This window comes from Trichosurus vulpecula, chromosome 3 (assembly GCF_011100635.1).
Source record: "Trichosurus vulpecula isolate mTriVul1 chromosome 3, mTriVul1.pri, whole genome shotgun sequence".
Lineage (NCBI taxonomy): Eukaryota > Metazoa > Chordata > Mammalia > Diprotodontia > Phalangeridae > Trichosurus > Trichosurus vulpecula.
The window spans coordinates 379,153,448-379,165,813 of NC_050575.1; the positions used below are offsets into that span (position 1 = coordinate 379,153,448).

At 52.5% G+C, this 12,366-nt stretch overlaps 1 protein-coding gene across 5 annotated transcripts; it reads left to right on the forward strand.

The window, feature by feature from the left end:
* Positions 1–1,496: 1,496 nt before the first annotated feature.
* HSF4 (heat shock transcription factor 4) lies at positions 1,497–11,889 on the forward strand. Of its 5 annotated transcripts, none has more exons than XM_036750831.1 (13): positions 1,497–1,736; positions 4,869–5,019; positions 5,695–5,822; positions 6,119–6,243; positions 7,160–7,235; positions 7,789–7,853; positions 8,394–8,493; positions 8,720–8,844; positions 8,946–9,173; positions 10,175–10,277; positions 10,536–10,601; positions 10,967–11,042; positions 11,586–11,889. In XM_036750831.1, exons 1-13 carry the CDS (start codon positions 1,584–1,586, stop codon positions 11,762–11,764), a joined length of 1,575 nt encoding a protein of 524 aa, XP_036606726.1. In that variant the 5' UTR covers positions 1,497–1,583; the 3' UTR covers positions 11,765–11,889. The 5 variants fall into 5 exon arrangements, with proteins under 5 accessions (XP_036606726.1, XP_036606727.1, XP_036606729.1 ...); XM_036750832.1 differs by having other exon boundaries at positions 4,911–5,019; XM_036750835.1 differs by lacking the exon at positions 1,497–1,736 and adding an exon at positions 1,936–1,980 and having other exon boundaries at positions 4,911–5,019.
* Positions 11,890–12,366: the final 477 nt, after the last annotated feature.

A 12,366-nucleotide genomic window follows, 5' to 3' on the forward strand; every position in this document is an offset into this window, starting at 1 on the left:
TCCAAGAGAGGGAAAGATGGGCAGGCCTTTGGATAAGGTCTGTTGTGGGAGAAGGGCAAGGGAAGGAATGAGGCTGGCTCCCCCAGGAAGAACCTGCACTGTTGGCACTTTCCCCAGGGGGAGAGAGCAGCAGTGCTCACACACACACACAAATCCTGTCCCATGATCTGGTTTCCTCCCATTGGCTATAGCCCGTACACCACGAGAGAGGTCAAAGTAGGGTTTGCCCCAACTATTCACCGACTCCTTCCATCAGATGTACTCTTCCTCCCTTTCTCTCTTCCTTTTTTCTCTGTTCACCTACCCTACTACTACAATGTATGGAAAGATGGCTGGGGAATAGTATCTTTGGGTAGAAAACTGTTGCCTTCAAAAACAGTAGGTTTCCTGAAGGGTATGGACCCTCAGAGAACTTCAGCTGCCGTGGATCAGTCATCCCAAGAACCCCTTCGTTGTATGGGGGATGGGAGGGTCTTCTGGTAAACAGCAGAGTTGAGAAGTCTGAGTATTGAAGCATGGGTTAGTCTATTCCCCACCCCTCCCCCAATTTTTTTAGCCCTGATTTTGAAGGGAAGAGTGCAACATTTGCTCCACTGCATCTTTTTTCTGCTTAGTCTTCATTCTTTTTACTGGTTTCCACTCATCTCTGCACACCCAGAGCTGTGGGTCCTACCCTATTTATGCATCCTTGCAACTGATATGGCCCACAGTTTCTACACCCATAAAATGGGGTCAGACCTGAGGATGTCTAATTTACAAACCCATCTCCTATAACATCCTTTAGAGTTGCAAATATACAGCTGGTGTCGGAAGAATAAGAGACTTTGGGGCTCTGACACTTTCTGGCTGTGTGTCCTTGGGCAAGTCACTTTACTGCCTTAGTCTCCTCACCTGTAAAATAAAGGACTTGGACTAGACCAGGAGTTCTTAACCTTCTGTCCTTGAACTTGCATATTAAAAAAAAAAATTATAACTATTTCGAGATAATTGATTTCCTTTGTAATTCTGCGTTTAGTTTTATGTATTTAAAAACCTGATTCTGATCGCCAAAGGGGTCAAGGACACGAATTATCCCCATTTTACTGAGGAGAAAACTGAGGCACGGAGAGCTTATGGGACTTGCCCGAGGTCACGTGGCCAGTGAATGGCAGAACTCCATCCAGAAATCAGGTTCCTTGGCTCCCCGGTTCAGTGTGCTTTTCGCTACAAGTATTCTCACTATTTCCCGTCCTTGCACACTCACTCACGCTGGCACGCTCCCTACTGTCCTTCCCCCACCCCCACCCCCTTCTCTGCCCACCCTCCAACCTGGAGCCTCTGACCCCGTGTCCTGCACGTCCGTCTGTCCTCAGGCCGCGCCGGGCACTGAGCGCGCCCCGCCACCCTCTCGTCAGTCCAGGCCCGGGCAGGGAGCACGTGGCCCCCCGCCTGATCCGGTCTCGGGGCAGGGGCGGGGACGGGGGCTCCGGGAGGCGGCTCGCGGTGCGCAGCACTTTGCTGTCCCCAGGCCATTGTCCCCGGGGCGGGGCTGGGCTGAGCCACGCCGCCCCGAAGTGCTGAGCTGTGAAGAGCGCAGGGTGCTGATGCAGAGGACTGTCCCCCAAAGCGTGGAGGAGGCCGCCGGGGGCCCCGCGGTGGCCATGGACGGCTACCCCAGCCCTGTGCCTGCCTTCCTTACCAAACTGTGGACGCTGGTGGGGGACCCCGAGACGAACCATCTCATCTGCTGGAGCCCCGTGAGTGTGACACCCCGCCCCTCCGGGAATGTGTCCCAGGGTGTGTATCACCCTCTCGGCATGCCACTGTCACTGTGACCTCGGGCTCCCCCCACACCCCTCTGTCAATTCGAGTCAACCAATATTGATTGAATTGGACCCTACGAGTATCTCCGTAGTGACTCTCCCCGGCACCCCACAAGTGAGAGCATCCTACTGTCAAAAGATTTTGACAGTTGTAGTGCTGGACAAGACCCCAAACTAGGTATCTAATACGACTCCTACATTTTACATATGAGAAGGAAACTGTAGACAGCCCGGGAAAAATGACCCCATCAAAGCCCTTCCCCCAGTTCTGACCCCCTCCCCCCTCTTCCATCAGTGAGAGCCTTCCGTCTACATGCCCATGACAGGGCCTGGGGCCCCAGGATGGCTGGGTCAGATTCCAGCTGTCCTCAGGCCACTTTTTTTCAGCTTAGGGGAGAGGGCAGGGGCAGTGAGAGGGACAAGCAGAAATGGGAGAATACTTAAAGATTTGATCTATGGGATTTCAAACTGGAAGGGACTTTAAAGATGATTAATCAAACCTCATTTTACAAATGAGGAAACTGAGGCCCAGAATGAGAAAGGTCATAGAGACAGCAAATCTTCAGTTGGGATTCAAATTCAGGTTTATTTTCTGTCTGCATGTTGATGTCCTTTACAATAAAATCCTCCTGTCAGGGATGTCCCCTTTTGAGGAGAGGGGAAGGGTGAAGGGGGGGCAGCTGTGTTAGGATCCTCTGCGTAAGATTATATATGTCAGAGCTGGAAGAGTCCATTTAACAGATGAGAAAACTGAGACTCTGAGAAGGGAAATGGCTTCCCAAGGAAATTTAGTTAGTGGCAGATTCAACTCTCCCCACTCCTGATCCAATGCTCTTGCCTAAAGCATGGGCTCGGAATCAGAAAGACCTGAGTTCAAATCTTGCCTCAGACACTTACCAGCTGTGTGATGTTGTGCAAGTCACTTCACCTCTTTGCCTCAGTTTCCTCATCTGTAAAATGGAGATAATAATAGTACCTGCCTCCCAGGACTGCTGTGAGGATTAAATGAGACGATAATTGTAAAGCACTTGGCACAGTGCCTGGCACTGTGTTATTCTATGTATTATTATTACTTCCTGTTTCTAATTGTGTGTCTAAATTCATAGAGGTTTGAGTCTATGTCTGTGAATGCCAGATGGCAAAGTGGATGGAGGGCTGGGCTTGGATTCGGGAAGACCCGAGTTCAAACCTAACCTCAGGCACTTATTAGCTGCAGGACCTTAGACAAGTCCCTTAATGTCTCTCTGCCTATCTCAGTTTCCTAACATGTAAACTGGGGATAAGAATAGCACCTCCCTCCCAGGACTGGTGTGAGGATCAAATGAGATAATATTTGTAAAATATGCTTAGCACTGTGCCTGGCACATAGTGGGAACAATGTAAATGATGATTCCCTTCCTCTCCAAGTTTCCCAGCACCTTTAATGAAATCCTATTCATGGCCCTCTGCTAAGTCTTACCTTCTTGAAAGGCAATGTAGTGCAGTGGGGGGGGTGGGGGTGGGGGTGGGAGGGGATTGGATTGAGACTTAGAAGACCCAGATTGGCTTTGGGAATAATCTCTCTCTGCTCTTCATCAAGTTACTGGCTGTTTGAACTTGGGAAAGTCATGGGATCTCTGGATAGAAGGGACCTCAGAGGTTATCCAATCCAGGGATTCTTCACCTTGCTGGTGCCCTGGACCCTTTGGTGACAGCCTAGGGACCCCTCCTCAGAATGTGTTTAAATGCATAAAATAAAATACAGAAGATTACAGAAGAAACTAATTGCAGTGAACTGCAGTTAGCAAAATATATTTTAAAAAACAAACCAAGTTCACAGATGCTAGGTTAAGTACTACTGATTTCATCCAACTTGCTCATTTTACAGAGAAGGAAACTGAGACCCAGAGGGGCATGTGAAGTCTCCAAAGTCATGGCTGTCCAATGGCACCTACCTTCTGATTCAGGATTAAATGACAAAGTAGGGATTTGAACTCCAAACCCTGGGTTCCTTCCTCTATACCACAGCTACCTCTTTTTTAAAAACAGAAAATACAATTTTAAGGGCATCATCGGTCTTTACATAGACTAAATATCCCCCTACATCCGTCTCCCTCTCCCCCTACCCAGTCCCTTATAACAAAATTCACAGGTACCAAAGATTTATACTTCAGCCTCAGTTTCCTCATGAGAAAACAGTGTAAAGGCATTTACTCTACCTACCTTACCTATCTCTAAGTGGTGTGAAGATCATTCAATGAGATTGTTTATGTGTATATATGTACATGTGTGTACATATACATACATATAGATATACAGGTATGAAGTTATATTTACCAATGTGAGCTATAATTATGAATCTCTGTTCCCCAAATGTGCCAGTCCATAGAGACAGCCTATGCTGATGGCTGACTGGATGAGGAGTCTAGAAGACCTCATTTTGAATCCCACCTCAAACATTATTAGCTGTGTGGCCTGGGGCAAGTCACATACCCACTCTGAGCCTCAGTGATCACATCTATAAATTGGGGGTGATAAAAAGCAGGGTTGTCATAAGGATCAAACAAGGTGATATACACAAAACATCTTACAAGAGTTAAAATACTACATTAACGTAAGCTGTTATGATTCTCTCCCACTTCCAAGTCTTTGCCCAGCTATACCCCAGACCTGGAATACTCCTTTTCCTCATCTCTACCTGTGGGAACCTGTAGCTCCCTGCGAGAATCAGCTTCTATACAAAGCCTTTCCAGATTCTCCCTACTCCCCAGTTTTTAATGTTCTCCCCTTATTAAGAAATGAGTTCGTATATTTATATATATATATATATATGTATATATATATATACACACACACACACATATATACACATACATATATAATTTCTGCATCTGTGTTTCACCAAAGTAGATAGGACACTCTGTGAGGAGACTGTTTCATTCTATCTTGAGTCTCTCAGTGTCTACCATAAGTACATAATAGGTGTATAATAAATGCTTATTATTGTTGTCCTGTTTGTGTCTCTGTGTCGGTTGCCCTGTACCCTCTGTGTCTCTGTCTGTGTATTTCTGTGGGTTTGGGGGGGAGTGTCTCTCTCTATGTATGTCTATGTTTTGGGGTGTTTTGCAGAATGGAACCAGCTTCCATGTACGTGATCAAGGCCGCTTTGCCAAGGAAGTTCTGCCCAAATACTTTAAACACAACAACATGGCCAGTTTTGTGAGGCAGCTCAACATGTGTAAGTGTTGCTTGCCAACACCATGATCGCCCAAGAGGGAGGAGGGTCAGGGCAGGAGAGGAGAGGACACTGGCTTATGGGAAAAGGAAGAGCAGAATCCTCACCCCACCTGGGAGAACTGGAGTCCTAATCTACCCCCCAAAGGCCCGAGGGCTTCTGCCTTATTCAACATGGGGGAGGGAAGCCCTGGGGGAAGGCTGCTGAATGCTGGGTCAGGAGACCTGGCTTGCGTCCCACCTGGGGCTCGTATGACACCAGACAGAAGCTCTCTGACTGTGGAATGGGGGACAATGGGGGTGAGGATGGAGGGAGAGATTTGTAGCTGACATTTGGATAGCCCTTGGAAGTTTATTTACAAAGTCCTTTATCGTACTGCTCTGTTTTGATTCTCCCAACCTCCTGGTGAGCAAGTTACTCCTATTGTCCAGATGAATTTAGAGAGGGTCGGTAACTTTGTTCCTGCTTACAGTTAGAGGCAGAATTCCAGATGCAGGTTTCTGGGGCCTTCAAGTATAGGATTCTGCCTCTTCGTGGAGAGTGCTTACAGTCCTGACCTGCAGAGGCTGTAGGGAGGAAAGTGCTTCATCCACTCTCCCGATGCGTTATTGTTTTGGAGGGGACTGTGGGCCTCCAGAGTCAGCATCCCTATGACCCTCCCCTCTGGGGACTTCTCAGATGGTTTCAGGAAGGTGGTGAGCATTGAGCAGGGAGGCTTGGTGAAGCCAGACCGGGACGACACGGAGTTCCAACACCTGTGTTTCCTCCGAGGGCACGAACACTTGCTGGAACACATTAAGAGGAAGGTGGGCCTGCTCCTTCCAGCCCAGCTCCAGCCCCAAGCCCAGGCCAGCCTCAGCCCCAGTCCCAACCCCATTCCCATCTCCAGTAGAGTCTCTGACCCAGTCCAGCCCCAGCCCCAGAGCAGCCCCAGCTCCAGCCACAGATTGGTCCCAGTCCGTCCCCCAGGTTAGCCCCTGGGGCACTGGATTTGCCCGTCCCCCCACCCCCACCCCAGTGCAGGAGAAGACAGGGCAGCAGATATGAGGGGTTAGCTGGGTCAGAGTGGAGCCACTCAGCCCCGCTCTGGACACCATTGTAGGTCTCGGTGCTGAGGAGTGAGGAGAGCCGGCTGCGTCAGGAGGACCTGAGCCGGCTGCTGTGCGAGGTTCAGCTGCTTCGAGGACAGCAGGATAGTGCTGAAGGCCAGCTCCAAGACCTCAGGCAGTGAGCAAGCAGGGGGCTGACAGGTCTGGCTGTTGGGATGCGGTTTCTCCTTGCTATCCTAGGGGGGCATCGGGCTTCTAGAGCCCCAAATCTTCCTAATGATCCGTCACTGCCTCCACCCTGAGAAGCCTCAAGAGGGCTCCCTTTGCCCGGGGTTTCCCAATTAATGGTGTTCTCTCCTGGCCTCCTTGCTGGAAGGACCCTGAAATGGGATAGAGTCTCAGAGCTTGAAGGGTCTCAAGGACATAATATGTTAAAGATGCAAGGGACTCGAGATTATAGGATGTCACAATGAGAAACTGCCTTAGAGATCCAGAACTAGAACCCAGGTACCTTGACTCCTGGCCTGATGCTCTTTACACTTTCTACAAACTTTCTTGGGTCCTGTCCCTCCCTCCAGCCTGCCCCAGAAAATTGGTTACAGAGTCAGCTTCCTAAGGAAGGGCAGGAGGGTCAGAGGAAGCTTCACATTTTAAAGTTCCTTGACCTTTGTCCAGGTCTGTCCTGGGCTCAGGGTCCCTTTGGTGGCCCAGAGAATCTTTTTGTTTGGGAATGCAATCTCCCCCATGCCTGGCTTCTAGCCCTGCACTGGTGGTTCTTGGCTCTTCTCCATTTAAGTCGAGGGCACTGTCCAGCAGCACCTCTTCAGATACCAGGCTCAGAGGCCACTGAAAGCCCCTACCCTTCCCTCCAGGGTGACCTGGCAGAGGCTGCCCCATCGCATCTCCTTCTGAAAGCACCCCTTCCCAATCCCTGGGAACTAAGGGAATGGGTGTGTAGGTGGCTTGGTGGGCAGTCTTTTCCCCTAACCCTCCCAACCTTCTCTAGGCAGTGGAATGTATGTCCTTGTGCAGATATGGGGGATGGGGGAGGTCAGTTCCACCTTTCTTCCCCCTTCCTTTTTTTTTGTCTCCAGGCAAAATGAAGTCCTGTGGCGTGAGGTAGTGAGCCTCCGGCAGCAACACCATCAACAACACAGAGTTATCAACAAGGTAGGGCTCTTTCTTCCCAGACCCTTCTTTCTCCCACCAACTCGCCCCATGTGGGACTCCACCCATCCCCCTCACATGGCCTCCCACTGGCTGAAAAGTGAACTATGGAGTCACAACCAGCTGGGATGGGGTCATAACTTCTCATGCCCCTTCTTCCTTCCCTCATCCCCCTTCACTCTTGATGAAGCCCAGGGATGAGGCCTTGACAGCAGAGAGCCCTGTTTCCTGAGTAGGGGGAAAAGAAGATGGGACATTTCAACTGTGGGGGTGGAATGCAGTAGTCTTCAGCTCAGGGGCAGATCTTAAGTTGTGTCTGTTGCTGGGACCCCCAGAATTCACTACTTTCTAAGCTGGGAGAAAGGGACAGCCCTGGGGGAGGCTACACTTGGCTCTCAGAAGAGGAACTGTCCAAACTGGTTTTAGTGGTTGCTGTTCTAGGGTCCTGTTGTCCTTGAGGCAGGCTCTTTGTGAAAAGGTTGGGTCCTTCCCTCCTTCCTCTGACAATAAAAGATGTCTGTCTTCCTCCCTCCATTAACCTTTTTAACCTGGACAGCTGATCCAGTGTCTCTTTGGCCCACTCCAGGCCGGGCCCAGCAGTGGGGCCACCAAGAGAAAACTGTGAGTGGGGTGTGTGAGAAATAGGGACAGACCTGAATTCCTCTGCCTATTCCTCTCCCTCAGCTGATTCCCTGAGTCCTAGATCCCTTCCCCTTCCCCGAGCTGGAGTGGACCCTCCCAAACACCACTGTCCTAGGAGTTCAGGCCACAGAGCAGAGCATCTAGGGTCTCCCCATTCCATGGTCCCCTGGGCTAGTCCCTCCCATGTGATCAGGGTGCCATGGTGACAGAACCAGGGCTCAGGGTGGCAGGAGGGCTGATTCAGCACTGCTGCTATTACTGGCAGGGGGTAATGGGAAGGGGTGGGGTGGTTAGGCTGGGTCCCAGGGTGGGGGAGCCATCAGAGCCATTCTGTGGGTTCCCAGAGCACCATGGAAGTCTGCCACTATCTGCAGACTCCTCAGTTCAGTAGTGCCCTGGTGCAGTTGAACCCCAAGCTTCCTGACCCCTTCCCCTGCGAGGAGACCTGGAAGAGAGGGAGGATGGGGTTTGGGAGGGAGAGGTGAATTGTAATCCTGAGCCCTCCCCTGTCCCCCTAAGGCCCCTGATGCTGGATGAAGGGACTGGGACACACCCCGGAGTCAAAGTCAGCAGGCCCCTGGCTAAGCTTCCCTTGCAGGACTCCTACTTTATCCAGTCAGTAAGTGTCATGCTCATTCCTTACCCCCCCATGCAGGGAATAACCCCTACCTTTTTCCCCAAGAGGAAAAAAAGGAGGGCAGGGGCTATCTCATCAAACTGAGGACTCCCTCAAGGAGCCCAGGATGCTCCAGGAGCAAAGTTGTTTCCCCCATCAGATCTGGGTCCCCTTCTTCTGTTTTCCCCGGGCTCAGTCAGGGGAGCTGGGCCTGGTATTGTGTTTACAGCCTTCCACAGAGCCGTCCTCCTGCCAAAACAGCCCCAGAGGACTGAAGGGACCCATCATCTCTGACGTCTCCGAAGCGTCCCCTTCCCCCGAAGGAACCATGTCACCATCCTCTGGCACTGGGAGGTAAGAGGGGAATCTGGAGGAAGCCAGAAACGGAGGATTCTGGGATTGCCACAGTGGGTGGCAGAGCGCTGGGCTGCAGGGGATGCTCTTCTCTGGTGCAGGGAGAAGGGCCTGGTGCTGCTCAAGGAAGAGCCAGCCAGCCCCGGGGGGAAAGGCACAGCTGCTCCAGGTGTTGCCCCAAACGACTACGACTTCTATGTGACAGCCCCACCCGTGCTTCCTGTGGCTGTGGTGCAGTCCATCCTGGAAGGCAAGGGGAGCTGTAGCCCCGAGGGGCACAAAAGTGTCCAGCAGCCAGACAGAAGGGTCCCAAGAGGGCCCCCAGACAGGTGAGGGGAGGATCCCAGCAACATAGGCCCCCAGGAATGGGGGCTTGCAGGCAAAGTCAGAGTTACTTAGTCCACAATAAGTTTGTGAACTTCTGGTCTTGAAACACACATAAAGAGAATGTCCCACCTCTTAGGTTCTCCCACTCAGTTGCTCCAGGATGCTAGATGCTGGTGAGGAAGGACTCCCCCATTCCCCTTCTTTCTCCACCCCCCTTCTAATCTCTGAAGCCTCCCCTAATATCAGGAGAGGATCTCATGCCATTATTTTAAGAATAAATGTGTTTATCCTTGAACCCTCTACCATGAGGGTTTTTATATTTAAGCTTTTTCTTTTTGGAATAACACTGATTGTGGAATGAAAGCCCCCTGCTATATAAGTCTGCAGATAAGTCTCTGGACTTACTTAGTTCAATAAGGTGAAGTGCTATATATGCAGTTTATGCATGTATGCATTTCTTCATTCAATTAAGCGCCTACTGTGTGCACCAGAGTTTCTGAGTTGGCTCTTGAAGGAAGTGATTTGAGGGAGATGAGGGGGAAGGGTGGCTATTCTAATGAACCCAGAAACAGCCATGCACACACGGCATGATGAGAAGGCTCTCCCTCTTGCTCATCAGCCCTGAAGCTGCCTGCCATTTTTTGACAGCACAGAGAGGAAAGAGACAAGGACCGGCAGTCCTGTGAAGCCCGCTTGTGTTTTCCTGTGACCTTAGGGAATCTAATTCTCTCTTTTGAGGTTCAATCTCTTTTCTGCGATGAAGGGACTAAACTAGACAGATTGCCAAGACCCGTCTCAGCTCTTAATAACCTCCAGGACCCTCCTAGATGCAGGGATGTTCATTCTGACCTGATCAAAATGGGGTGGGGAGGTGGGGTAAGGTACAGTGTGATTTGTTCCTGGACCACCCCCTCCACCACAGAAAAAAACTTTCCTAAAGGAGCTCTTTGGAGGGAGGGGGAGGCAAGGAGTGTGGCTGAGCCAGAGTCCTTGGTCCCCACAGGGAGCTTGGGGAACCCCTAGATGTTGCAGACCTCAGCCTAGAGAGTTTACAGCTGTTGCTTCGGGGCCAGCCTGGCAGCTTAGAGCCCGAGGGAGGGCTGGAGGTAAGTATTCACTCTGACCCAGACCAGGGATGGTGTTACTGGCTTCTTGGGTCCTCCCTTCCCTTTCTTCATGGGGGGTGGAAGAGCTGAGCATTGGGAGTCAAAATACCTAGATAAGAATACTACCTCTATTACCAACTACCTCTGAGCCAAGACGCTTTCCCGCTCTCGGCCTCAGTTTCTTCTTCTGTAAAATTGAGGGGCTTGGTCTAGCTGATCCCACAAGTCCGGTCCAGCTCTAAATTCTGTAATCCTCAGGTGTTCAGCCCCGGCCTCCCAGGGAGCGAGTGGAGCCTGCTAGATATGGATGTGGGGCTGTCTCTGGTAAGGGGGGGGGGGGAATAGAAGGAACCGGGGAGGGCGTCACTGGGAGAAAGCTAAGGGCGGAATCCCCGCCCTGTGCCCAAGCCAGCGCAGTTCCCCACTCCCCTCCGCACCTTCCCTTCTTTCGGATCCGGTGGACCCCTTCCTTCCACTTCACCTCAGGGCAGCCCATCCAAGGGCAGAATTCCGAAGTCAAGGTCACTCTCAAATTGACCTTTCCTCGAGCCCCTGCTCCCCCCATAGGGCCTCGATGTGTCCTCCTTCCCTCCTTCCCCAGCTCCCGCTTCCCACTAGATTTCCCAAGGAGGTTCAATGCTTTCCTCCCCACGCCTTTCTTTCTCTGTGCTCGGAATTTTCACATCCAGATGCAGCAACTTCCCAAAGATATGGAAAAGAGTGAGACCGAGCTAGTGTCCAAAGGGTTGAATCCCCCGGGCTCAGGTAATTATTGTGTAGCGTGAGACCGCGTGCCGGTGGGTATTTGGGGTGGGTGTGGGGAAGCTGGGGGAACTCCCGGCGCTAGTGGTGAAGACTTACTCCGCACTGGCCCTTCCACTTTTCCAACAGAAGCATCTAGGTGGAATTCGAAGGAGGGGAAGGCAGACCTCGATATTGGCCTGAAGGAAGGCACTCGGGGTGGGGCCAGGAATGCTGAGGTCTGAGGTCTGGGCCTGACTGACCCCCAACATCTCAGAGGGGATTAGGGTTGGAAGCCAGTTAGAAAGAATGGGGAGCGGCAGTGTCTGGGCTGAGAAAAAAGGGAAAAGGGAGGGCCCGGGTAGGAGATTAGAGAACAAGAGAGGAGACCTGAATAAACAAACCGGGGTGGGGACGCCCCTGCTTTCCCTTCTTGCTTGTTTGCGTCTCGGGACAGCGGGCCCTCCCACGAAGGCCCCAATACAGGAGAATTACTGTTCACCGTGGGTACCGAAGGCCCCAATTCTTTGCTATCTGCTCCTCCCTCCCACTCCGCTGTCCTTTCAGGAAAGGAGCCGGCAGCCTCCAGGACGCCCCGAACGTTCCCGATGGAAGCCCCCTCGAGCTTCGGAGCTCCGGCCCTAGGGGTCCCCGGTGCCTTGGCCCTTTATGACCCCTCGCAGACCCTGACCCAGAATGGGACTCGGACCCCCTACCTGAGCCCGGGGGCTAGCCCCGACCCGTGAGGGGAGATAGCAGAGAGTAGGGCCAATCAGAGCGGGCCAGAGTGATTCGGCGTCCCTTCCCATTCTGGGCCGCTTGGTTCGGATTCCAGCCCACCCACCCCTCCGTCTTTCCTCCCCCCCGCCAAATCCCCACCCAAGTAGTTGCAAGGCCCCGGGCCTGAGTGAGTGCGCCAGGTAGGGAATTGGGTACGTAGCGCCCCAGAATGCGTTGAGCGCCCCTGGTGGGAGACAGCCCCTCCCCAGAAGCCCAGGGCTCCGCCTCGCCGCCGGCCGGTGCGGCGGGGCCAGAGGGCTGGGGCCCGGTCGGGATTTCATTGGCTCTGGGGCTCGCCTCCACCCCGCCCCCCCCACGTGGTCCCCCCACCCCTCCCCAGCACCCCACCCCTGCCCCTCCCTTCCCTGCACTTTGGTCCCGGGTTCCCAGGCACCTCCTGAGGGCTGGTTACAAATAAAAACGATGCAGTTTCTTTCCAGCGCTCGCACCCTATGCCTCCAGGGCTACCTGTGGCTGCGCCGCCGCCCAGGCTCCGGATCCGGGCTGGATTTCTTTGGTTCTGCGTCTCCAGCCCCACCCTCACTCACTCTGAGCCCCATCGGGCTCA